This window comes from Erpetoichthys calabaricus, chromosome 3 (genome assembly GCF_900747795.2).
Source record: "Erpetoichthys calabaricus chromosome 3, fErpCal1.3, whole genome shotgun sequence".
Lineage (NCBI taxonomy): Eukaryota > Metazoa > Chordata > Cladistia > Polypteriformes > Polypteridae > Erpetoichthys > Erpetoichthys calabaricus.
The window spans coordinates 207,412,356-207,437,644 of NC_041396.2; the positions used below are offsets into that span (position 1 = coordinate 207,412,356).

Genomic DNA, 25,289 nt, shown 5'->3' on the forward strand with positions numbered 1-25,289 from the left:
TCTTAGTACTGGTGGTAGTGTTCAGGATTTATCAGAGAATGAGGGACACCTGGCTGAGCTCCCATCAACCGCAGAGCTCATTGAAGAACCTTCAGGGCCACATTTAGAATCTGAGGAAGAGATAGAGCTAGCACTGGGGAACACATCTACTTCTAGTACCTCGGCTGTGGATGCTGACTCTACCAATGAACTTCCTGTAAGAAGGACAGTGAAGCCTGTCCTGCACCTCAGCTATGATGAACCTGGACAGCCTACAGACAGACCTATTACTATAGTCTACAGATGCATGGTAATTCAGATTAGTTATCCCAGTTCCATAGACATTAGCAATACTGAACTCCATTAAATAAGCTATGTCCAACTCTAGGAACCACCTACTCTGATGTAAATAGTCTGATGGGGACATTCAGACATTTGGGAGGGGGAGGGTGTAGCCCTAGGCTCATATAATATAATATTCCCCTTAATAATGTTTACTGGTTGTTTTGTTATTTAAAAAAAAAAAAACTGACGTGGTTTTCGGAGGCTTTAGAGCTCTGGGTAGTGTTCACGCAAGAAGGTGTTGGACGCAAGAAAAAAAAAGTGGTGGTGGTGGTGAGGTGAGCGAGAGAGGTGAAGGAGCGGAGGGAGCCAGCGAAGAAGCACCGGAGACTTGGAGTAGTGCTCCAGGTGACAAAACGAAAGCCTGGCAGCTCCTTGGGCAAGGAGGAAAAACAACAAGTTTTACCCCATTGGAACGGACTAGCTCCATTTCGCTTGCATCGTTTTGCCATGTGCCAGCCTGCCAGCAGGGCAACTCCATCATTTTTCCACAGCGTGGAAGTTCTGTGTTTGGACAATGGACACTGATATTCACTCCGCATATTAGTGAGTACTGTTACCTTTTATGTTGGCTCGTTAGAGCGAATGGGCCTTAACGTTTTTGGCCACCACGTTCACGAGCGTCGACCTGGCCTGCAACGAGGGGGATTTGTGTTAATATTTTATTTGGTGGCTGCTGGCTTGTGTGTGTGTGTCTCTGTGGGCCCCTAAAGTTGTTAAGTTAGAGTGAGGTTTTAGTGATTAAGTTTGCTCATATTATAGTGGGATGTTTTAAGTGCGGGTAAAAGCAAACAGTTAAGAGTACATTTGTAAGGTTTAAGTGCACTGCCTGAACCTATAGGTATTTGTTGTGAAGGGTAAATATACAGCAATTTGTGTGAGTTTCTAATTTCTGTAATCTATGATTTATGGGAATTTTGATTGGACTTAACTATAAATAGTTTTATTTATTTATTTTTTGAGATATTTTTTCAATTTAGTCAATAAATTTTGTTATATTTTGGGAACATATTTGTATTGTGAATTGTGTTACAAATTACTAATTGTGAAACAGCTGGTAGCTTATTACTGGGGAGTAGGTATTAGTTAAGAGAAATAGAGTTTACGAACTTAGGGCGCTATCTTATGGCTAAAGGGTAAAGAAAGCGCTACACTACAAACAGTAATTAAAAAAATGTATCAGTCAGGCAAATCTAATATTAAATAAAATTCACAGTAAAACTTCAGTAAACAAAGCAGTTGTATTTGATTTTCTTTGTTAGGCTGTGGAAAGGCACCAATTACTGTTGTTCTAGTCTCTCACCACTTGCAGCAGACAACACACCTTCAAAACAGAAAGACTGTCATGCAATTTTAGTGTTATTTCCTCAACCAAAAAAATCAACTTTCAGAATGTTGTCATATGACAGAAATAGCACCATATAATCCCTTTGGCAGTGAATACAATAAAAACTTTGAGATTTTTTCATTCAAGATACTCACTACGCACACTTGACGATTTCTGGAAGGGTAGGGATGCATGTCATACCACTGGAAAACCCTGTGAGGGCCAGCATGAAGACAAACAACCATAGCTGGCTGAAATATAAAATGCATAAGAAAAAGTAGACTTAAACTGTCAACAATGTTTAGAACAAACATATTTTTCAATTCAAATTATGACCGCTGGCCCATAACCCCCCTTATTATAGACATGATGAATAAATAAAGCACAAGTTAAAAACTCATTATCTGGCATACTATTTAATAGCCACATTCTCAGGGCTATACAATCACCGTACTCTTGTGAATGAAGCTACAATATCTTTGTAGGAGTTGACCCTTAATATATCAGCAATAACCTCTCATCTAATAAATTAAAAGGTTCCACGTGTTATAAATATTTTTCCATGTTTATGGCAGTCATTTTTATTAGATATATTACATCCTAATGAAAAAGTTAACAATATATATAAACTTTCTGAATTAGAGGAATATGATTCCAGATTAAATAAGAAAAAAACAAATAAATGTATTTTCCATTATTAATTATCTATCAATACAGAAGGGTCATTTGCAAAAACATTACTGGACTATGTAACATGGTCTTGATGGGCATATACTGTAATTTGGTCTTGATGAATTGCTACTTTACTACCAGGGCAGTCTTCATGAAAAATAAATGGGACAGTTTATTCCTTTCTGTCACTTCCCAACTGGTCTTGCCAGTGTAAAGAGAACTAAACCCAAACTAATCTCATGTAAGGAAAACTCCACAGAATAAACACATTTCTGAAGTGTGATGAAGATAGATTCCATCCACTTAAACACAACCTTTTTAAATGAAGAAATGGAGCAGGTCCCAGAAAACAATAGCCAAGTGCTGCTGTGATGCCACCAATCACCATAAGCCACCTTCTAGTATTCTGTAAAGAAAGATTTACATGACCTTAACACATTCATTTGTGTTCATTTCAGGGCAGTTGAAGCATAACCAGTTAGTCTATTACAAAAAGCGCAGGGTCTCAAGCATGGTAGGTGAGAATAACTCAGCATTTTTTCCAGTGAATAATTATATGATTTAATAAGTGTAAAACAAAAAAGGTAAATAATTCAATGTATTATTATTTACGTCAATCCATTCATTTTCTAATCCACTTGTCCAGATCAGAATCACCAGGCGTGGGGCAATGATGGCTGCAAGTTCGGACAGGGTACCAGGCCTTTATATAGCCTATTCACACATATACTCACACTTCCTCTTGCAGGGATAAATGAGAGTTACCAATTAATGTGACCTGCACAGATTAGGATGTGGGAGAAAAACAGACAAGGCAGAGAAAAATGAACAGTAGGAGAATGTGCATTCTGCCCAAAGACAGTGCAGAGGAGATGAGCCCAGAGCAACTGAGCTGTGACACAGTGAAGACACATTTGTTGCATAGAGACAGATGCTTTGTGCCATTCAATACATAAAAAGCATGATTGAAAAAAAATAAAGCTGCAAGAAGATTAATATGTATTTTGATCATCATGTCCTACTTTTATCATTTTTATTCATACTTTTATTCATCCCTGAATGTCCCAGGTTAATATGCTAAAAATATATTGTGACTTGTAAAATAATTTTTTTGAGACAGTCATTTTCAGAGAAGTAAAAGTTAATTAGAAAAAAGTAAAAGACAGTACATAGACAGCATTATTTTGAAACATGTAAATGGTACTTCATAATTTTCTAAGCAGTCTAAAAAAAATCTGGGTTCTACGTAAAGTTGTGTATTAACAAACATCTATATTATATGTTATTTGATGAAAATCAATAGGCTTCTTACATTTCAGCATGCTAACAACTTAAGTGGTTCATTTTTGACTTACTGTGTCCACAGCCTGATGTCACAACACAATAGACAAACATCACTCTGAAAGTAATCATGCCGAAAATATGTAAATCTACTAAACAAAGTCAGAATTTGACTCCGCAATACTTTCCATATACAATGTATTGAACAAAATAGTAATTCCAAAGGGTTCACAGACCTTTTCTTGTTACTGCATATGCACAAACCCCTACGGAAAAACACATTAGACCTGCCAGTTAAATTATGGAGTCTCACATGTCACTAGAAAAAAACACTCAATTGCCAAAGTGAAAATAAAATCTTACAAATATTTTCAAAATAGGAATACAAAAGTAATTAATTCCATAAATGCTTTAGTATTCAGCAGACAGTACAGCCACATGTTTAGGATAGGCATACTAGAACTGCACATCTAGATATTGTAATTTTTACATAATGTATTTTGCAAAATTGCTCAAACTTCCTCAAGCTGAATGAGGATGAGGAGTAATTCTTGTTTGAACTGAGACCCAAGAGTTGACCGGGCCACAGCACAACATTGACATGTTTTGTTTGTTAGCTTCTCCAAAATGGATTTGGCTGTAGGCTTTGTGTCAGTGACCTGTGTAAGGTGAACCTTAACCCAAGTCTTGTTGTCCTACACACTAAAACATACTTTTCCTCAGAATGGATCTGAATTTCTGCTGTTCCTGTTTTTCACTTTGACTTAACAAGTTTTCTATGCTTGATCATAAGGTGGCATCCCACAGAATGAGGTCTCCAACACCATGCTAAAAGGTAGCGACAGAGTACTCAAGTTGTATATGAAAAAGTCCTCTTAATTTTTTGGATTTTTGTTTATCATTGGCTGAGCTTTCAAAGTAGCAACTTCCTTTTAATATATGACATGCCTTAAGGAAACAGTAGTATTTCAGCAGTGACATTAAGTTTATTGGATTAACAGAAAATATGCAATATGCATCATAACAAAATTAGACAGGTGCATAAATTTGAGCACCCCAACAGAGATATTTCATCAATACTTAGTTGAGCCTCCTTTTGTAAATATAACAGCCTCTAGACACCTCCTATAGCCTTTGATGAGTGTCTGGACTCTGGATGGTTGTATTTTTGACCATTCTTCCATACAAAATCTCTTCAGTTCAGTTAAATTTGATGGCTGCCTGGCATTGACAGCCTGCTTCAAATCATCCCATAGATTTTCGATGATATTCAAGTCAGGGGACTGTGACGGCCATTACAGAACATTGTACTTCTCTCTCTGCACGAATGCCTTTGTAGATTTCGAACTGTGTTTTGGGTCATTGTCTTGTTGAAATATCCCACCCCTGTGTAACTTCAACTTTGTGACTGATGCTTGAACATTATCCTGAAGAATTTGTTGATATTGGGTTGAATTCATCCAACCCTCGACTTTAACAAGGGCCCCAGTCCCTGAACTAGCCACACAGCATGATGGAACCTCCACCAAATTTGGCAAACAGTAGCAGGTGTTTTTCTTGGAATGCGGTATTCTTCTTCCGCCATGCAAACGCTTTTTGTTATGTCCAAATAACTCAATTTTTGTCTCATCACTCCAAAGCACTTTGTTCCAAAACGAATCTGGCTTGTCTAAATGAGCATTTGCGTACAACAAGCGACTCTGTTTTTGTGGCGTGAGTGCAGAAAGGGCTTCTTTCTCATCACCCTGCCATACAGATATTCTTTGTGCAAATTGCGCTGAATTGTAGAATGATGTACAGATACACCATCTGCAGCAAGATGTTCTTGCAGGTCTTTGGAGGTGATCTGTGGATTGTCTGTAACCATTCTCACAATCCTGCGCATATACTGCTCCTGTGTTTTTCTTGGCCTGCCAGACCTGGATTTTACAGTAACTGTGCCTGTGGCCTTCCATTTCCTGATTCCATTCTTTACAGTTGAAACTGACAGTTTAAACCTCTGTGATAGCTTTTTGTAGCCTTCCCCTAAACCATGATATTGAACAATCTTTGTTTTCAGATCTTTTGAGAGCTGCTTTGAGGATCCCATGCTGTCACTCTTCAGAGGAGAGTCAAAGGGAAGCTCAACTTGCAACTGACCACCTTAAATACCTTTTCTCATGATTGGACACAACTGTCTATGAAGTTTAAGGCTTAATGGGCTAATCCAACCAATTTGGTGTTGCAAGTAATCAGTATTGAGCAGTTACATGCATTCAAATCAGCAAAATTACAAGGGGACCCAAATTTTTGCACAGCCAGTTTTTTACATTTGATTTAATTTCATACAACTAAATACTGCTTCGCTAAAAATCTTTGTTCGTAAAACACCCCAGTACTCAAATGTTCCTAGGAAATGAAAGACATACAACTGTTATCTTTTTTGTTGAAAGTAGAGTAAATTATTATACAGGCCGAGAGGGGTTCCCAAACTTTTTCATATGACTGTATGCTGCTTCTCATTGCTTGAAAACTTCAACTGTGTCTAAGAGGGGATCACAGCTGGCAAGGAGGAAATTAGATAAGAAAACAAGCATCCAAGCAAGGATAAAGTAAATCTATCATAAACAAAAATGTAAGGGACTAACAAGTAAAATAAGAAAAGCGTAACAATACAAAAAGATGTCTATTCACTATATGTAGCAGATAGGGAATCCATTCCCAGACAGGTTAATCCATTCCCGGGAATCCCAGGCTCCCAGGAATGACACAGTGCACGGGCATCTCACATGTGAACGGTTTTAGAGCGAGCGGCACTTATTTTTAATAAAACTACTGCAATATGTTGACACCAATAAAAGATTAACCTTAACTACAAGCAGTTCATGCTGTCATATAAGTACATGTATCTAGTTAGTTGCGGTAATAAGAGCGTAGAAAGCACAACATGTCGAGCGTACGATCGTCCAGGTGAGAGCGCACCTTCGTGCAGAGTACGCCAGCTGCTGAGAAAGCACGCTCTGCCTCCACTGAAGTAGGTGGCACAGTCATCAGATACTGATACACTTGTTCTAAACAACGCCCGCGCTTGCCGTTGCTCTGAAACACCGCCATTTCAGCTTTTACTGATGCATCCAGTTTCTTGTCATCATTCTGTGATGGCAAGTTTCTTGGCACAGATAATGCGGATGCAACAGACTGACGCATTGCAATTTCAAGTTGCTGTTCAAAGCAATGGCGCCACCCTAATTATTTTCAACTATAACTGTGTTATTTCTTGATCGATTTTTACACGCTATATATGTGAGCTTGGCCGTTCCCGTTCAGCCGGGAATTCCAGCAGTTTCATTCCCGGGAATGGGAAACGTCCAGGAATCCTGGGCTCCCGGAATGCATTCCCTAGTAGCAGACAGGAACATTAAAAAAAGGACTAGCAAGCTTGTTTCTTCAGCATGGCCCAGGACACCGTTTACTTTTTTTAATGTCAAGGTTTCCACTTCTACCACATCACTCAGTAGTTTATTAACTCTCACAGCCCTTTCTTTCCATCTTAAAAGCAATTACACTTAATTCCCATGGATACACTAATCTAAAACTGAAAAAAACCCAGCTGTGGAGAATTCTTTTCAATGCCATTGTACAATGGAAGTACCAATTCTTGTGGTAGCATCTCCACCTTCTGGATATTTGTGTATCTGCAAGTTGTCACTGAAAAAAGCACCAACAACTGAATTAAAACAGTAATATTCTTGTTACACTGCTAAATTTCATTTTTTCAGTTTCAACTTTTTGAGAATTCTTTGGTCTGAGGCCCATTCATTTTATGTCATCATCCACAATTTCTATGTACATCTCCTTTATCTTTAAGCCTGACTTCATCCCCTTTAGCTCCAACACAGTGCAGCCCTATATATGGTAGTTGTGCACAATTTATTTCATATTCCCAGACTATTTTCTATCACATAGAGAAAAGCGCTTTTTTTTTTCCCTTTCTTCCTTCCGCTTCCTTTCTTGGAAACTTCACTCATCTATTTAATTTTCCCATCTTAGCTCTTTCTGACTTTATTTGTTTCATCTTCATCTGACACACTTCTCTTCACCATAAAGCTACTCACAGAGCTTGTTTCAGTACTGCAGCAGCTCTATTACAACTCACAGAAATGTCAGCCATCTGTGTAGTCTTTATTATTATTTATACTGTCTCCATTTGTCAACATATTCATCCATTTACCATCCTTCTCAATCATCCATCAAAGTGCTGTAACAAATCCATATTCTGACAAGTGATTAATCAGGTGAAATGGCTCGTACCAGGAGCTCTACATATACTTACGTACACCATACCACATGCTCTTCAGAACTGGTCATCCACCTGAGGCTAAGCATGTTCAGGGACGGCCAGTTCTTGGATGGGAGACCAGACAGAAAAAGCTTGGGATGCTGGTAGAAGAGGTGTTGGTGAGGTCAGCAGGGGAAACTTATCCTGTGGTCCAAATGTTTATCCCAAATCCCCAGTGCAGTGACAGGCTGCAAAAATGGCGTCGCCCTTCAGATGAGATGTTAAAACTGAGGTTCTGATTCTCTGTGGTCATAAAGAATCGCTGGGCCTCCTTCATAAAGAAGTAGGGTGTACCCTGGTGTCCTGGCTAAATTGCCCATCATGGCCTGGTCATTATGGCCCCCTAATCATCCCCTGTTTCTAACTGTCTCTCTCTCTCTCTCACACCCATTTACCACCTAACAACTAATATATGTTAAGAATGCTGACACAAAATGCCTGCTGTCACATCATCCAGGTTGAGTGCTACACATTAGTGATAGTTGAAGTGGCTCCCCACTCCATGTAAAAGCACTTAGAGCAGTGAGAAAAAAACATTATATAAATGTAAAGAATTGTTATTATTATGAAAATGTGTGTTGCCCGAGATAACTAAAATTAATACTGTATTTACAACACTGAACATGTTCCAAAAGGGATGATTTTAAAGTCATTACAATACACAAAGGGAAACTTTGCATAAAAAAGCCTCTTTTCATTGTTGTTAAAGAACAAACTAAACTGGTATTTACAAAGAAGTGTTTAGGTGGGTATACTATTGGCACAACTCCTGAAATTTTCTATCGACATTGAAACTGAGGTTAACTAGTAGAGGATAAAGCTGCATGAGGAGTCTTATGCTCTATTTAATGCATATGTGTGAACAATGGCTAATTGTGAGTCATGACAGAACCCTAAAGTGGCATCATGACGGGAAATCGGGTTTCCTTATCAAATACTGAGCCTAGCCGCCAGACGAGTATTTGAGATTTCTGTTAAATTTACAACTAATGTGATTTACCCATTCATTACCAAAACCATTTAGTCTATTCAGTGCATTTGTTCATAATAATACAAGGAACTGTATACTAATATTTCTTAGCTATTCTTCTCTTTTGATATAGCTGAACATGCAAAAATATCACATACATTATCTCTATAAGGCTGTTGACAAGTTTGAAGATGGCTCCTTAAATACCGAATTTTCTTGGGGAGAAAAGCCGTATCTTGTGGTGAACGACATGATTTTTGCAGGATTGAGTCTTTCATAAAAAATATATTATTTTTTAGTGAATCTGTGTATGTTAATGAAACCACTCTTTATCAGGTACAGTATATGCAAAAATGTCACACTGTAAGCCAGTAGGTAATTTCTGATTGACTACTCTAAATCTGACCAGTCTCAGTGAATGAGTGCTGATGTGCGTATGGCCAAGTACCCTGCAAGCAGCTAACAGATTTACAAATTTACTTCTGCCAGAAGTACTTCCTCCTTTACATATTCCTTTGCGCCTTTAAAATTGGGGCAAGTGAGCTTAAAGTGAAAGCATTGTGATAGCAAGCATGTCATCTGCCTTTTAGTTCACAGAATCTTTTTTTTTCTGATCTTGTGCTGCAACCGCAACTGAGTGGAATTTGCAGTTTCTGTGCGCAAATAGTCAAGAGCAGCATGAGAACCTTTAAAAAGCAGCAAAGAACGAGCTAATACAATGTGTCAGGGTTTGAATACTGGCTTAGCCACTGCTAATGGGTGATCTCCCTGTGACAGTGTGTGTGTTTTTGTGGGTGAAGGATGCTGGTTTCCTCTAACATCATTAGTGTGTCCTGTAATGTACTGGAATGACATCTAGCAGCACTCAATGGTGTTCAGTACTCCTGGGACAGGATCTATACAAAATAAGTGTGTCCTAAATTTGGATGGATGTTTAAATAAATGAATGAAATTAAATAATGCGGAACAATTTAGGCACTAGATAGAGATACTCAGGTAGATACAGTGGATTGAAAAAGTATGCAGACCCTTCCACTTCCTGCACACTTTATTGCGTTTCAAATTTAATTTTAAATTGATAAATTTGTCATTTTTGTCTATCGATTTATGCTCAATAAAACATAATAATAAAGTGAAGACATGTTTTCAGAAAGGTTTGCAAACTCATAAAGAACTGAAATCTCTGATTCATAACAAGTATTCAGACACTAAATTTAGTACATTGTAGAAGACTCATTGGCAGAAATTACACCTTCAGGTCTTCTGGGGTAAGTCTCTAAAGGTTTTGCACACCTGGATTTGAGCATTTTACCCTATTTGTTCCTAGAAGATCTTCCCAAGCTTTGTCTGGATGGGAAGAGCCTGCAAACCGCCATCTTCAGGTCTCTCCACAGATGTTCTACAAGATTTAGTCTGGATTTTGGATGGGCCTTTCAAGGGCAGACAGAGACTTGCCCTGAAGCCACTCTAATGTTGTCTTAGCTATACAGTATACTTTCTTCAAGAACCAGTCTGCATTTGTCCGCATTCATTCTTCCCTCAATTCTGACCAGTCTTCCTGTCCCACACTGTTACCTTTCTGACAAAGGACTTTCTTGCCTGGTTACACAGTTTGGCGGAATGGTCAGCTCTAGAATATGTCCTTGTGGACATCATCCGTTTCACAATAACTGAAACACTCAAAACTTTACAAATGGATTTATACCCTTGCCCTGATTTATGTCTCACCACAATTAGATTGCAGATGTTTACACAGAGATCCTTTGACTTCATGGCTTGCTTTTTGTCTTGACGAGCAATGTGAATTGTGGACCATTCATACACAGATGTGTGCATTTCTAAATGATGTCTGGTCAATTAAATTTGCCAAGGATAATTAAAACAAACAGCATGCACCTGACCACGCTCTGGAGTGCCACAGCAAAGGGTCTGAGAACTTATATAAAGGCCATTTCAACTTTTGATTTTAAATAAATTTGCAAACGTTTCTTAAATCATATTTTCATTTTATCATTGTAGGTTATTGAGAGTAGACTGATTTGGAAAAATGTAAAATTTAACCATTTAAAAATAAATCAACAACACAATTAAGTGAGCAGAAAGTGAAGGGGTCTGAATACTTTCTGAATCTACTGTATATAGATCTGCATTCAAAGAATTTCAATATGACAGCAAATATTAAAATGAAAACATTTAACAGAGATTTAGCTTACTTTTTGTATCCTTTAGTCTTTAGTGCATGTTTGCCACCTTGCAAAGTATTGCTTTAACAAAAAACATGAAAGTAGCAGAGCTGTAAAGAGACATTCTTAATACTTACAGGCATTTTATCACTAACAATGCCCAGCAAAGGTGAAGACAAAGAGTTAAACAATGCCAAAACAAGGAATACAAGTCCGACATACCCAGTAGGCAAATGGAACTGTGAACAAAAAGAGAGAGAGAAATCAATTGCATAGATCTGATTTTAATTACAAAATCCCTATCAAAATTGACAGACATATCACAGTTATGGTGAACTGTACAGTATATTAGTAGTTGGCAAGCATCAGAGTAAATTTGATTGTGCTATGTTGTCCATTTCATGGCACTTCCACACATCCCTCTTACACACAAAATATTTTACTAAATAGTGACTGATGAACTTCCTATTGTGCATTTATACTATATATACACTGCATACTGTAAAATTAAAAAATTTCAAATAGAATGTGAAAACACAGGCTGCAATATCCACCACCCAACAAACTGACAAGCCCCCTTTAACCATTCCTTTACAATATGGAGCATTATATGACTAGATCTTGATCGCGACATCATCTAACCAGTCTGTGAGATCTTTCTGTTCATCTTGTTTTAGTGCTCACATTTCTGCTTCTCACACTGTGTATGAATCCTCCAGCTCCAAAAATAACTGTTAAAATGTTAGAACATCTGGTAGATTTTGATATCTGGTATATGCTGTGTCCCAGTTGTGTTAAATATCATTCTCCCAGTTCACCCTGCCATTTTGGTACGAAGTTCACATTTCTAAAAGATCCGGATGGACCTAAATATTTTCAGAATTTTACTGAATAGGCCAAGAAACACAACATTCATTATAACTCCATTATAGAATAACTGCAGTATAAAGCAAAAATATTTAATAGATAAAATAAAAAACATACAATACTAATAATATAGTATACTATAATATACTAATCATAGGTTTAACACCTAACATGTTCATCACAGACTGGGACAAACATCCACAGCAGGATGTGCCTCCTTGACCCAGTGTTACCACAAAAGTGGAACTCAACACTTGACACCAATTTAAGCTAACAGTCTGCTCTCACTGCATTTCACATGATCATACAGTACGGGCATTGTGTTCCTGAATGGAACTGAATGTTACACATTTTAGTTCTGCAATGGGACACAAAAATACAAAGATTTATAGGTTTAAAATGACCAAATGTGACACCTCCTTCTACAGGTGATCTGAGCCTGACACCTGTCCTTGCGGATATGTATATTATTCCCACAATTAATCAGGAGTTTTCATCAGGTTTGGTCTTCTTATATCCCAAAGTCCAGTAAGTTTATTAGCAATCTTGATTGGTCCTTTCACAAGGGAACTTGTGTCCCAGCTGGAGTTGTTTCCTAACTTAATCTAAATGCTGCCCATGTAGGATCTAGTCTGCTGTGAGTCTGTGGTGTGAAGTAGTATGTTTAGCTTGTGCTTATACTTCAGAAGATTTTCAGTGTGATTCAGGGTGCATTTTATTAAAAATACACTGATCAGAGACTACGACACTTGACATTCTGTTGGTTGTATAATATTTAATACCTTTTCAATGACAAAAAGTGACATAGTTGGGTCCAGAAAACCAAAACATGAGCTCATGGAAAAAATCAAAAAACAAAGAAGTGAAATTTTAGGCAGGGTAAAGAGCCTCCAAAAAGAATCTTTGCTAGGTGTAGCATCTGCAAGACAAAACAATCAAAAATAATTTTTAACTCATTACAAATTTAGATGACAATGTATTCAAATGCCCTGCCAGTATCTTCGAAAATCAAAGTTCTGCAATTGTGCAGTAAGTCTTCAAAAAAAAATCAGAAAATCATCTGAAAAGTTCAAGTCTGGGTTATGTGTTAAAAGAACTGAATTTTACTATCCAAAATAAAGGACTTAAAGGCTCAGTTTTACAATATTTCCATATTACTTATGGGTGTATAATATCAGATTATGTCAGACCAACCCATCTGGATGTAAAAAAACAAATCATCTGATACTGTGAGGTTAAAACTAAATTCAAATAAAATTATTTATAGAGAATTTAACCCTGCCACAACCACAGCTGATTTGTAGTTAACAAAAAAAAATCAAAAGATTAATGTAAGCATAATGTATTTGCAAATGTTTTAAATGCATAATCTTGCACAGTGAGTGATTTTCTTTAATATTTTAGCCTTTAAACAATAAATTACTACTACTATTACAATAAATACCTTTCAAAGCAAAACCTCCTGTCTTCATAATAGTAACTGTTAACATTATATAACATTTAAAGTGGACTGAATAGGTTAACAGTTACAAAATGAGCCCCATCTGTATTCACAATTACTCTGATGGCTCTGTAATATTCAGTTTTTGATCTTATGCAGTTATTGGATATTTTAGAGGTCTTTCATTTTCATCAATAGCCAGTACTTCCATTGACATTGACTGCTTTTGAAAAAGGTCTGAATGAGATTTCGGCACAACTTAACTATTAACTAAATGAAAAGGTCTCATGTATTATATGATGTTTCCTCATTTCTAAAATCTGTTACGATTTCATTTTCCTATTTACCTTATTTATTTATAAGCCTAATGGGGTTGCCTCACTCATTGTTTTTAGCATTTTACATTACGGTTTATAAAAACTTACTGTTCAGTTTTGCTATACTTTATTATTATCACAATGACACATCATTTTTTAAATAAAATGAAAAATATCTGGAGCGTCACGGTTAGGAAGTAGTTAGCTTCACAGCTACAGGAAAATAAGTTTGATTACCAGATCATTAACTAACTGTATGGGGCTTGCTTGGCATCCTTTTTTGTTTGTGGATTCTTCCACTCGCAATGGTAAAGGATAAGTTTGCTAATTTTCAGATCTAAGTTATTGTATTGTAAAATTAAGGAGTTTTGAGAAATTTAAAAAATATCTTGCCCATACAGAGACTTTACATTAGATGCTATGAAGCATGGAGAAAAAGCTTAAAAACTTACCCAAAATGTTCATTTTTCATACCAAAGACAATTATTGAGTATTGATCCACATCTTGTGATTACACACACTTTGTAAAATAGTTTATACAAGTCTTTGTTTTAACAAAAAAAATGGCAATAATATGAATTTCAGCCATTTAAAAAAAAAAAACAAAAAAAAAAACAGCATGTGTGTGAAGACATAACTTGGACTTAAAAAAATAACAAACTTATCCTTTAACTCCAAATTAGCCTAATACGACTAAGTGTGAGCGTCAGAGAGAGTGTGTGGCTGGTCTTCTACTTGTGCCTGATCCCCATGACCCTAAGCTGAATTTAACTGATTGTAATATTAGGTGGATGGAAGACAGATCAATAAGTAAACAAGACATGTAGGTAAACTTTCTCAAAGCTTGACATCTAAAAAGTACATCAAAAAGCAACTGTCAAATTATCAAAGAATGCAAAGTTTCATTGCAAGAGGTGTGCTTACCATAGGATGGCAAAACATAAATGTTCAGAGGCACCATCAATATGAGAACAAATCCCAGCACAATGAATGGAATCTCGTAACCAAAGGACTGGTAAAGGAAACCACCTAATGGAGGTCCCAGTACAAGTCCAAGACCCGTAAAAATCTCCAAGATTCCCTGTAAATTAGGAAAAAAATAATCCAGCCTTAGCAATGACTTTTTTTATCTGCTGCAACTAGAAAAATTATTCAGTCCCTTTATAGTATTCTTTTCGCAAAAGATTTACACTAAAATCATGTAATGCCAAAGTTAATACAAACTTTCACATATTCTTTTAAACATATATGGCACACACAAACAAATAATTAACACAGTACAGACCCTTAAAAAATGTGTAAATCTATGAAATGTTCATATAACCTTCTTGTGCACGTGTGTCACCCAAGTCTAGAGGCATTATTTGATCTAATTATGTAAGTGCTATTAACTCTATCATACTATCAGGAGTGCCTATAGCAATCATAAGATCACATTTAGTTATATTTTGTGTGTCACTGCATTGAGCAATAGGCAATATTATTCGACTGTAGCTGCAACAGGATTTTAGGATACAGAAATAATCCTCCCCCTTAACTCTAGCCTGGATGGTCAGAATCACACAGATTTCATCTGCTGTCACCAAATGACCTGTGGACTATGCCTGAGAAATTTCACTCCTGCCTAGAAATAGCTGCGGTAACAGATTCTAAAGTGTGTTCATTAAATGGATGGATTGACAATTTAAAGTACTACTGCAATTCAGAACAATGATTTAATCTTTCAAAACAAAATTAGTTAACAAAAAGGAGAAACAAAATGAAACAATGGAAGCCTCACATAACTAAAATAATATGGATTAATTCAGTTCCTAACATCAGCTCTTACGTGTGGCCAATTACATTCCCAATTAGCCCTTATAAAAACATATTTAAAGCATTGTTATTCAAATCTATTCCAGATGGCGTTAAGTTTTTAAAATGCATAATTTTACCAACACAACTGATAAAGCTTGAGTCATTTACATTTAAAGGAAACAGTAATATCTTGTAAATCAACTTTTCTTTTAAGTTTTTTACTCACCAATACTGTTGCTATATTATTCGGAAAAGCCTTGGCAATGATGGCAAAAGATGAGGTCATTGCAGCAGCAAAGCCAACAGCATCAATGGATCTTACTATAAAGCACATCAATATAAAAGGTACTCCATGTGGCACTCTATCAAGTAGACTAGAATAAAGAAAAACATAAAAAGCAGCTGAAATTGTACATTATTTTAATACAGTACTTACTTAAATACAGAATTCTGAAATAGAAGCAGACACATTGCTAAAGTATCAAATATAACATTTCATTGATGCAGCAGTCACCCTGCTGTTAATGGAATAAAACATCAACAGTCAATCAAACATGATCAGGAAAGGACAATTACATTAGATTATTAAAGTACATCTTATTTACAAGGCATGCAACTAGAAGTAAACAATAAACCAATTGATTTGTTACATTAAATTCTACTTATGGTATGAATTAAAAAAAAAAGTACCATTATACTAGAATTAATGCTTATTAAAAAATCAGTCTGAAAAGTATGTTTAAAAACTAACACTGGTGTCTACAAAACTGTTAGAATACTCAATTATTTATTTATACTAATTACTGCTGTCTAAGCCCGTGCTGTAAAAAGCCTGGGGTCCTAGAAACTGTTGAAATTGTCAGGAAAAAAAAACTGAAATGTAGAGATGTCAGGTAATTGAAAGGAACTAATCGGGGCATCTCTCTCCTAGGAGGATTCGTTTTGCTGATGTGCTTGCATTATTTGTGCATTAGTGGTGGGAGAAAAAGTCGATTTTAGCGGCTAAGCGACTTTGTCTTTCGTCTGAGGTTTTGTTTTGCTGAAGTACTTGTCCCGCTTGTGTTATTAGTAGCTAAAGGAGATTTCCGGTTCCTCTGAGCCCTTACCCCGACTGACTCCACCTCTCACTTCCAGGCCGGACAGACACACACACTTCCACACGTAGACATTTATATATAAGATTTTGTTATATTATACTATGACACAGTACATGAATGTTATTAATTAATATTTTTAAGATTTGGCCTCTGGCATGTTACTATAATTATTTTAAAAGATTTTTTTTTTAAATCAAAGATATATGCTGCTGTCATTACAGTCCCAAGCTTTGGCCTACCTCAATTGCCTTTTCATATGCACTACAAACTTGAGAGATGTCACAGGGTGAGCATAATGGATTCTAAGGGTACCTTGTGTCTACAACATCAAAGTACTGTATGTAAGACACTCTAAGGAATGTAAACTGGGATATATTAAATATTCCTGTATGCAGCTGTAGTACTACTGTGATCACTACAGCCAAAGGAGATATTTTGCACATTATCATAGGAGCAGCTTGTCCTAGGATGGAAAGGGCAAAGATATGGAGTGAGGATTAAAGTAAGATGGAAAGGATTCAAAACCGGTCAACCACCTTGTTTTTAAGTTGACAGAACATCTAGAATGGAGTAAAAACTAAAAACAAATGACTGATCATAACAGTACTGACTAAACAGCAGAGATCCTTTTGCCTCTCTTTATATGAGAGACGATCAGATCATAAAAACCTTCTAATCAAAATAATAAAACAAAATTCTAAATGTCTTCCAATAAGGATTAATGATTGGTTGTAACACGTTAGTTTAATCATAAACAATGTGAACTTGGTTTCTTCAGAGATGAATCCCTGAAACCCCAGTGTGTTCAAGAGGAATCTTTCAGGATATCAATTTGCATATGTGGAATATCCAAAAATTAAATACTCTGTCAAAGGAGTGCCTCCTGTAATTTGGATGAGATTAGAGAGCCATGCATTGCCTAGTTTATACTGAGGATACAGCCAAGCCATAACAAAGCCCCAAAAATCAGCTCTTATATAAAAAGAAAAGTAAATTTCTTCTTTAATGGAAGAAATGCAAATAGGCTATACATGGAAATGACATGTGAAAATGGCAAAGTCCAAATGTGTGCTCAAAAATCCTGCAGCGCTGCAATTGCAACATCCAGAGGAACACAAAGCAGAGTGTGGAGATTTGGATTTTTCTATTTAATTTCAAATTGAACACATTAAATGGTCATTGACCTCTCTGAGAACAAGGAAAACCACCTGATGCCATTCTTAGCTAAAATGTTTACTATTATCATTATGATAATGGAATGATGTGAAAAGTCAGCATTGCAACTCTGCAAATAGAAAAGCTATGTCCAAATTCTGTTGACTGCTCAGTAAGCAAAGTCTTTAAATTTGTACTCTTTCTTCTATATTGTGTCTTGTATGTTGAACAAAGATGATGTTACAAAAGAAATTGTTGTGTCAAGGAAAAATAGTGCATAATCTTAACAAAAAAAAAATTTGGACATGACCATCAGTTGGTTTTGTGCCCTAGGAACCAATTTACTCAGACTGTTCTTTAATATTTCAGTAATTATTTACCACTCTAATGCTGATATTTCCGATCATAAAATAGGTCATTTCGATAGCAATTGTTGAGAAGAATTCATAACTAATTGCAGAATTACGGTATTTGAGGGTTCCTCTTTCTCTTGCATGATTCAGCTCACAAATTGTTGTTCTCATATCAGGCTTTGGTTTCAAGTTTGGTATTTTTCCGTCCAGCTATTTTAGCTCTAGACCATCCTCGAGAAACCTTCATACACAGACACACGTACCCATCATTGAGATATCGATATTTTCTGTATCAGGGGACCCTAAAATGTCGAGATCCATTGAAAACCGGAGATCAAATTTTTTATGAATCTAAAGCTTTCGTTCCACCCCCACAGATGATAGGTTATAATGGGGGAGGGTGCAAAGCAAAAAAAACAAAAAACTCTTCAACCACCACCTACCTTAGCAAGTACTTTATACACTACAACAAGGGCAGGAGAGTAGAAAGAATTTCAATTGTTTAATTAAAACCTTCCATTTACAAACAAAACCTAACCAGTTTAATAACACCACTTTGCATGGAATCTTTTAGTGGTTATATACTGAATATATATTTTGTATTTCAAAGTGTTTTAATTTTACTTAAAATGCTCAAAGTTTGTGCTCCCTTCACATCAGTGTTATCCAAAAAGCAAGTAAGAAAGCAAATACCTCTGTATACCTCTGTTTGACTAGCAGACAGTCACACTCCTTAGTCATCAGTGTTACCTGACTGAAATGCATGTTACTTAAAGCTCTCTAAAGAGTTTAGTTAATGATTAAGTGTATTCTGCAAAACAACATTTTAAGTAGTCAAATGCTACGTTTTAATTAAGATTTAATCCAATACAGTCAAGCCACAATGCAATTGTATAGTTGCCCTAAGCTGGTTTAAAGGGTGTTAAAAAGAGATTTTTAGTTAATAATAAGGAACTAATTAATAATCATAGACATGCATACTCCAAATTTATAACTTAAAGGTGTATTGTTAAAAGTTTAAGTAGAAATTACTTTTTTGCAGGGGGATGACTACAGGAAGGATTGCTGATTGTTTCCTTGAGTTAGAATTCAGGCAATGACTCAGTGAATTCCCTCATACATGTTTAGGTGCCTCCTTTCAGCAGGAGATCTTCTGTTATCTAATCAAATTACAACTGCTTTCTCAACCTGCTATTTTAGGGGTTTCACTTAAGTCCAGTTCAGTCCTATACTGGTTCACAAAATAAAATACAGAGCAAATGGTAAACTTAGAACAGTAGGAATTTATACAGAATCACACACTTTATGTTCATAATAATGTAAAGCACTTCCTTTTATACTGTACTCCAAATGATGTCATCTTGGATGTTTAATAGTATTATACTATCATAAACTCACCCGAAAAGAACTGTACATCCTCCAGATAAAAACAATCCAGCACAAAGCATAAATTTTGCTCCTATCTGAACAATCTAAAGGAAAAAAAAGCTTCTATTAGATATGAGAAATTAGAGAAACAAATGCAACCATCTCAAAAAATGGAAACTTACATATTTTCCGAGTACTAAGGATCCCAACAGGGTACACAAGGCATAGCATCCAAATATCAATCCAGTTACAGTCTGATTAACACCTTTTTTCTCAGCCTGAAAAAAATTAAAACAAAAACAGGATTACAAATTGCATTACTTAAAGTGAGTAATCTGTAGGAAAATACAGATCCTGTTATGGCAGATTATGTGAAAACATAATATCATACTAATTATAAAGGAAGGTAATCCAATAACATATCATACTCAGATCAAAGGCAAGGTTTATCTGGCAGCAACTGACATATGGAATCTGACCGACAAGTGGAGACTGTTCGGTCCATCAAGCTTGTTTGCTAAGAGCTAAGCTATCCTAATAGGTCATCCAGATTCTTCTTAAAGGTTGTCAAGTTTTCTGCTTCAACTACACGTCTCTGTAGTTTGATCCAGATTCCCACAACGCTTTGTGTAAATTAATGCTTTCTGGTTTTATCTTAAATGCACTTCCTCTTAATTTCCACTGATGTCCTTGAGTATATGATTCACTTTTAAGTTGAAAGAATTCTGCTGGATCTACTTTATCAATGCTTTTGAGGATTTTTAAGTCCTGAATTAGATCCCCATGCAGTCTCCTCTGCTCAAGACTAAACAGGGTTCATTTTATGAGTCTGTCACTGTATGGCATGTCCTTAAATCCTGAGATGCACCTGTTTGCACTCCTCTGCACAGATTCATGTGCTGCTATGTGTTTTTGTAGCATGGTGACCGGAACTGCACACCATACTCCAGATGCATACATTATATAGTCTAAGCATAACATCCCTCAATTCATTTATGCATGATATCAGGATAAAACCACTTGTGGATGGGGCACCAGTCCAATACAGGACCCACTTGTGTGCACACACTTATACAGAGCCAAAATAATCATCCCATCAATATAAAAGACAGGATTTTGGAGATGTGAGAGGAACACAGGTATGTATGTATGTATGTATATATATATATATATATATATACTGTATATATATATATATATAGATTTACATTTTCACAGTAAAAGTCTAACTGGTCATATCTGTATTTGGTAAACGCTATATAAACAATACATAATTGATTTATTTATTTGAAAAACAAACTCATGCTAATCTGACTTCTTAAAAAGAGCAACACCAGGAAAATGGATGGGTGATGCAAAGGTAAATTTCACCATGGGTCCTTTGAGTTGTCAATTTAAATTAAACATATCCTGTATTTCACATGTAATTCAAAGAAAGAACAACTAGAACTGTTCATTCAGTTGCATTTAATAATAACACAGTTAAATTAAAAAAAGGTTCCGTTAAATTATTTGTAACACCCATCTCAGAAATGTTAAGAATAACATGCTTAAAAAAGCCCATCATATTACAGCCAAGTTCTTCAAACAATAAATATCTAGTGAAACTTGTTATTTACGTTTATTCACTCAGACATGTTGTCCTCCACTGCTGTATTACTATTCTCAGTGTGCACAATAAAAATTGATAATTAGTTTTATGTGCTTCAGTCTATTTCATCGTGGTTTGGCTCTACTGCATAATCTGCCCTTTTCATTTTCTCAGTATTTTTTGGTCATGCATGCATACGACATGCCACAGAAGGAGTACAATGCTGGGTGTTGACTGGCCCTGTAACATAGTATCGACATACAAGTGGCCTTGGCTCTTCCAGAAATCTAAGGCTTTAATAAAAAGTTCAATAATGTAATCAGTTCTGTTTAGAATTATTGTAATGTGGACTGAGTACAAAGATACACTTCACCATCATATGCTGTTTCAAAGTGGGTACATTCCGTAAGTTTTAAGGCTTTTGTTTTCATGCTTGAACCCCTAATGCCTGACTTCCATTTTAAAATGCAAGAACAGGCACGATATTTTTTAAAATTTATAAAAAAGAAAGCTTCACTTTCGAAAACAATTTCATATGGCAAATTATTATATACCATGACTATAAACAAATAACTCCAACTTAAAAATGACCAAACATATACCTTAAAACAAATATGAATGAACCTTTGGTGCAGCCCTTCATCTGTGTCTACAAAGCATAATGAATCAATGCCCTAAGTTAGGTTAAAATAGCATATTTTTAGCCACTGCCTATATACAGAAATCTGCTTTTAAAGAAATGCCCCACAATAGCAAATAACAACACCTCTTTTAAAGGTTAAGCATTCAGTGGGAGGCAGGCAGTCCTCCTTCCTGCTCTTGCTAGAAGTAGAAAAGTGCTTGGGAAGACCAACAGATATGTCAGCTTAATCGTATCCATTTCACATATTCATCTGACATCTTGCGGAGGATGGGAATTGGTTGAGAAGCCTGCCACAGTTTAAACCAAATAAAACTGCTTAGGATGTTGTGCTGTGTCAGTTGTTGCATTGTGTAAAAAAGTTTTACATCAGCACAACTGGATAAAGTATAGGCAATAACTTCTATGACTGAGTGTCAAGGGGCGTTGCTGTGGCTGCTTGCCATTGGTGCCCACATGTTACATGTAAGAGGTGGAACTAGTGATAAGCAAAATAAATTAATTTCATTTTCAGAACAATTTTAACTGCAAATTTTATGCTGTGTGAATCACTGGCTCATCAGCAGGCATAACAGCAATAACTGTAGTAAAAGAAATTTGCTCAGAAATATTTTAAGTTCAAAGAAAGATGTATGTAGCTCAATGGCTATGTGAACATGTCCACATTTGTGCAATGAATCATCACCAAATCTTGCAAGTTTCTCAGCAATTCAGCAACACAAACATTACATAAGTTACAGATTGTATATGATTACCAAGCACTTAGCCAATGTTTTATGTTTGCCTGGCATCACTGTTTCAGTGTTTCTCACAAAAGCTGCCATGTTGTTCTGCTGCAAGATCTAGAAATGTCAAATACAGAGATGTACAGCAATGTTATCAATAGTCTGTGAATATTTTTCATTCTTAATTTGCTGAACCTCACATACTGTATATTCTCTTCAGTCCTTATTGCTACTAGATGACCACTTTCAGTCGTCACCTCTAAAAGATTCTCATCCTTCTCCAAATCTCCAGTGCAATGCGAACACAACAATGTGACTAACTGCCTTGTCACAATGCCTCTCCTGTACCTGTATTGTTTGAGTTACCGATTTCACAAGAAAATAGCAAAATCAGATTTTTATTTCTTGCTCAATAAAAACTTTTTTCATTACACATTACACTATTGGCACCTTTCTTTTAAAGTATATAAACACCTTCTGAACATTTCTTCTTCTTTGTGTGGCTGCCCTGTTAGGAGTTGCCACAGCAGATCATTTTTTTAAATATCCTCCTGTCCTCAGCATCTTGTTCTGTTACACCCACCACCTGCATGACTTCTCTCACCAAATCCATAAACCTCCTCTTAGGCCTTCTTCTTTTCATCTTACCTGGCAGTTTCATCCTTAGCATCCTTTTCCCAATATATCCAGCATCTCTGCTCTGCACTTGTCCAAACCAACGCAATGTTGCCTCTCTGATTTTTTTTTCTCCAAACTGTCCAACCTGAGCTGACCCTCTGATGCAGTGGTCCCCAACCTTTTTGACAGCAAGGACCACTTTATTAGAAGCACATTTTTTCCAGGGACCGGTGGGGGGCTGTAGGATTCGGGGCGGGTTCGTAGGGCAGTTTTATACACAACTAGCAAAATACCCACGCTTCGCAGCGGAGAAGTAGTGTGTTAAAGAGGTTATGTAAACATATATATACATAAACATACTGTATATACATAAATATATACATATACACATCCACATATATATACATATATCAACATATATATACACATACATATATATATATATATATATATATATATATATATATATATATATATATATATATATATATATATATATACACACACATGCAGACACATATACATATATATACATATACATATTTGTATATCTACAGTACATATATATACACATATATACATATATATACATATACATATTTGTATATCTACATATATAAAACATATATACATATATATACATATTTGTATATCTACATACATACACATATATCTATCTATCTATCTATCTATATATATATATATATATATATATATACACACACATATATATATACACATACATATATATATATATATATATATATATATATATATATATATATATATATATATATATATATATATATATATAGGTGATTACCCAGTGGATTCGCTCACTGAGTGCAAGAGAAAAAAATAAAATGTATGTATAAAATAAGTTTAATTGCCAAATTTATTTTTCCACAAATAAAGAGCACTTACAATAACATAGAAATCAATATAAACAACATTAACATCATTATCGTTTGAGAATATGAAGTAATATATAAGAAGCACATTGCATATAAATATAAATTATTAAACATTAAAATGTTCTTCTATAAAACACTACCGTGGCTATTCGTTTGTCTGTCCAGGATTTTAAATCAGCTGTAGCTCGCAAACCGTTTCACCTATTGACTTGAAATTTGGTACACAGATACTACGTCACGTCTACTATTCGCTTTCCCACACATATGAACACATATATATATATATATATATATATACACATACATATACACACACATACACATATATACATATACATACATAGTGCGTTGCAACACGGGCTGCGATTGTTACATGGGAGGGAGAGGACAAATCACAGCTTCCCGCTTTCTAATCGGGCTTGTGATTGCTGCTTTGACGGATGCCCAGATCCCACAGTATTTCCCCTTAGGAGAGGCGTTAGGCAAGTGTAATTGAATAGCGGTGCTGCAAGTTATTACTCTTTTTATCTTTATTTTATTTTATTGTAGAATCAACTCACAGCTGCGCGCACCAGTGTGTGCGTGGCGGATGCGTACGGCTGACGTTTTCATTGTCTACCACCTTCGCTAATCATTCTTGAGGCAGATTGAAGACTTAAGTGCCAGCTTAACTAAAAAATTAAAGAAAACATACTAAGTTTTAAAAAAAATCAGTTTTAACGGGAAAAGATGCCGACGAAAGAAGAGAAGCAGCGGGACGCTAGGGTCAAGAGCTGCTCATTAAGCAGCAAGCGCATCAACCTCTGAGCAAACGAATGGTAAATGTACAGAGAAAGAGGATAAATACTATGAATGGTCATGTCAAGTGTATTCACTCCACGTTATCGTGCAGTGCGCTGTTACTGGTATTTTGATAAAAGAATCTGAATAACATATAAGAAGCGTATAAATTATTAAACAGTAAAACATTAACATTGAAGAAGTAAACATACATTGAGTACTACTGTAGTGCTTTCGGGTATAGTACATTTTTTGTTTGCCCATTACATGCATAAATGTATACATTTTTTGGTGTACCTACCCAAGAACACGCGACATGACCCGGCAGTTAAAAATTTATCGCTCCAGCAATTTTAACTGTGTTACAAAGTCATCTAATATGGTATTGCAAACGGCAGCGGGAGCATTTCTATAAACTCAATTTAAACTTACTGTTTACACCGTGCTTTGAACATGCATAGTATGCGACACGTGTTTCGCCGTAATTGTGGGCTCATTAGGAGTACACAGTCACTGCACTCCCTTACGGGAATCGATCCTCGGACGTAGAGGCG

The 25,289-nt window shown here is 35.9% G+C and overlaps 1 protein-coding gene across 5 annotated transcripts in view; it reads right to left on the minus strand.

Moving 5' to 3' along the window:
* LOC114648604 (MFS-type transporter SLC18B1-like) overlaps window positions 1-25,289 on the minus strand; it is a 150,749-nt gene that overhangs the window by 92,434 nt on the left and 33,026 nt on the right. For 4 of the 5 annotated variants that reach the window (XR_007934323.1, XM_051924110.1, XM_051924111.1 and 1 more), the window contains exons 3-10: window positions 19,650-19,745; window positions 19,498-19,571; window positions 15,721-15,868; window positions 14,622-14,778; window positions 12,722-12,858; window positions 11,210-11,311; window positions 2,635-2,726; window positions 1,804-1,899 (exon numbers count right to left, since the gene is read on the minus strand). The exons of the other annotated variant lie outside the window; for it this stretch is intronic. Coding sequence is in view for 3 of the 4 variants with exons in the window: in XM_051924110.1 (XP_051780070.1) it covers window positions 1,804-1,899; window positions 2,635-2,726; window positions 11,210-11,311; window positions 12,722-12,858; window positions 14,622-14,778; window positions 15,721-15,868; window positions 19,498-19,571; window positions 19,650-19,745 (902 nt within the window). In the remaining variant the exon portion in view is untranslated. The remainder of the gene's footprint in view (window positions 1-1,803; window positions 1,900-2,634; window positions 2,727-11,209; window positions 11,312-12,721; window positions 12,859-14,621; window positions 14,779-15,720; window positions 15,869-19,497; window positions 19,572-19,649; window positions 19,746-25,289) is intronic. 5 annotated transcript variants of the gene reach the window in all.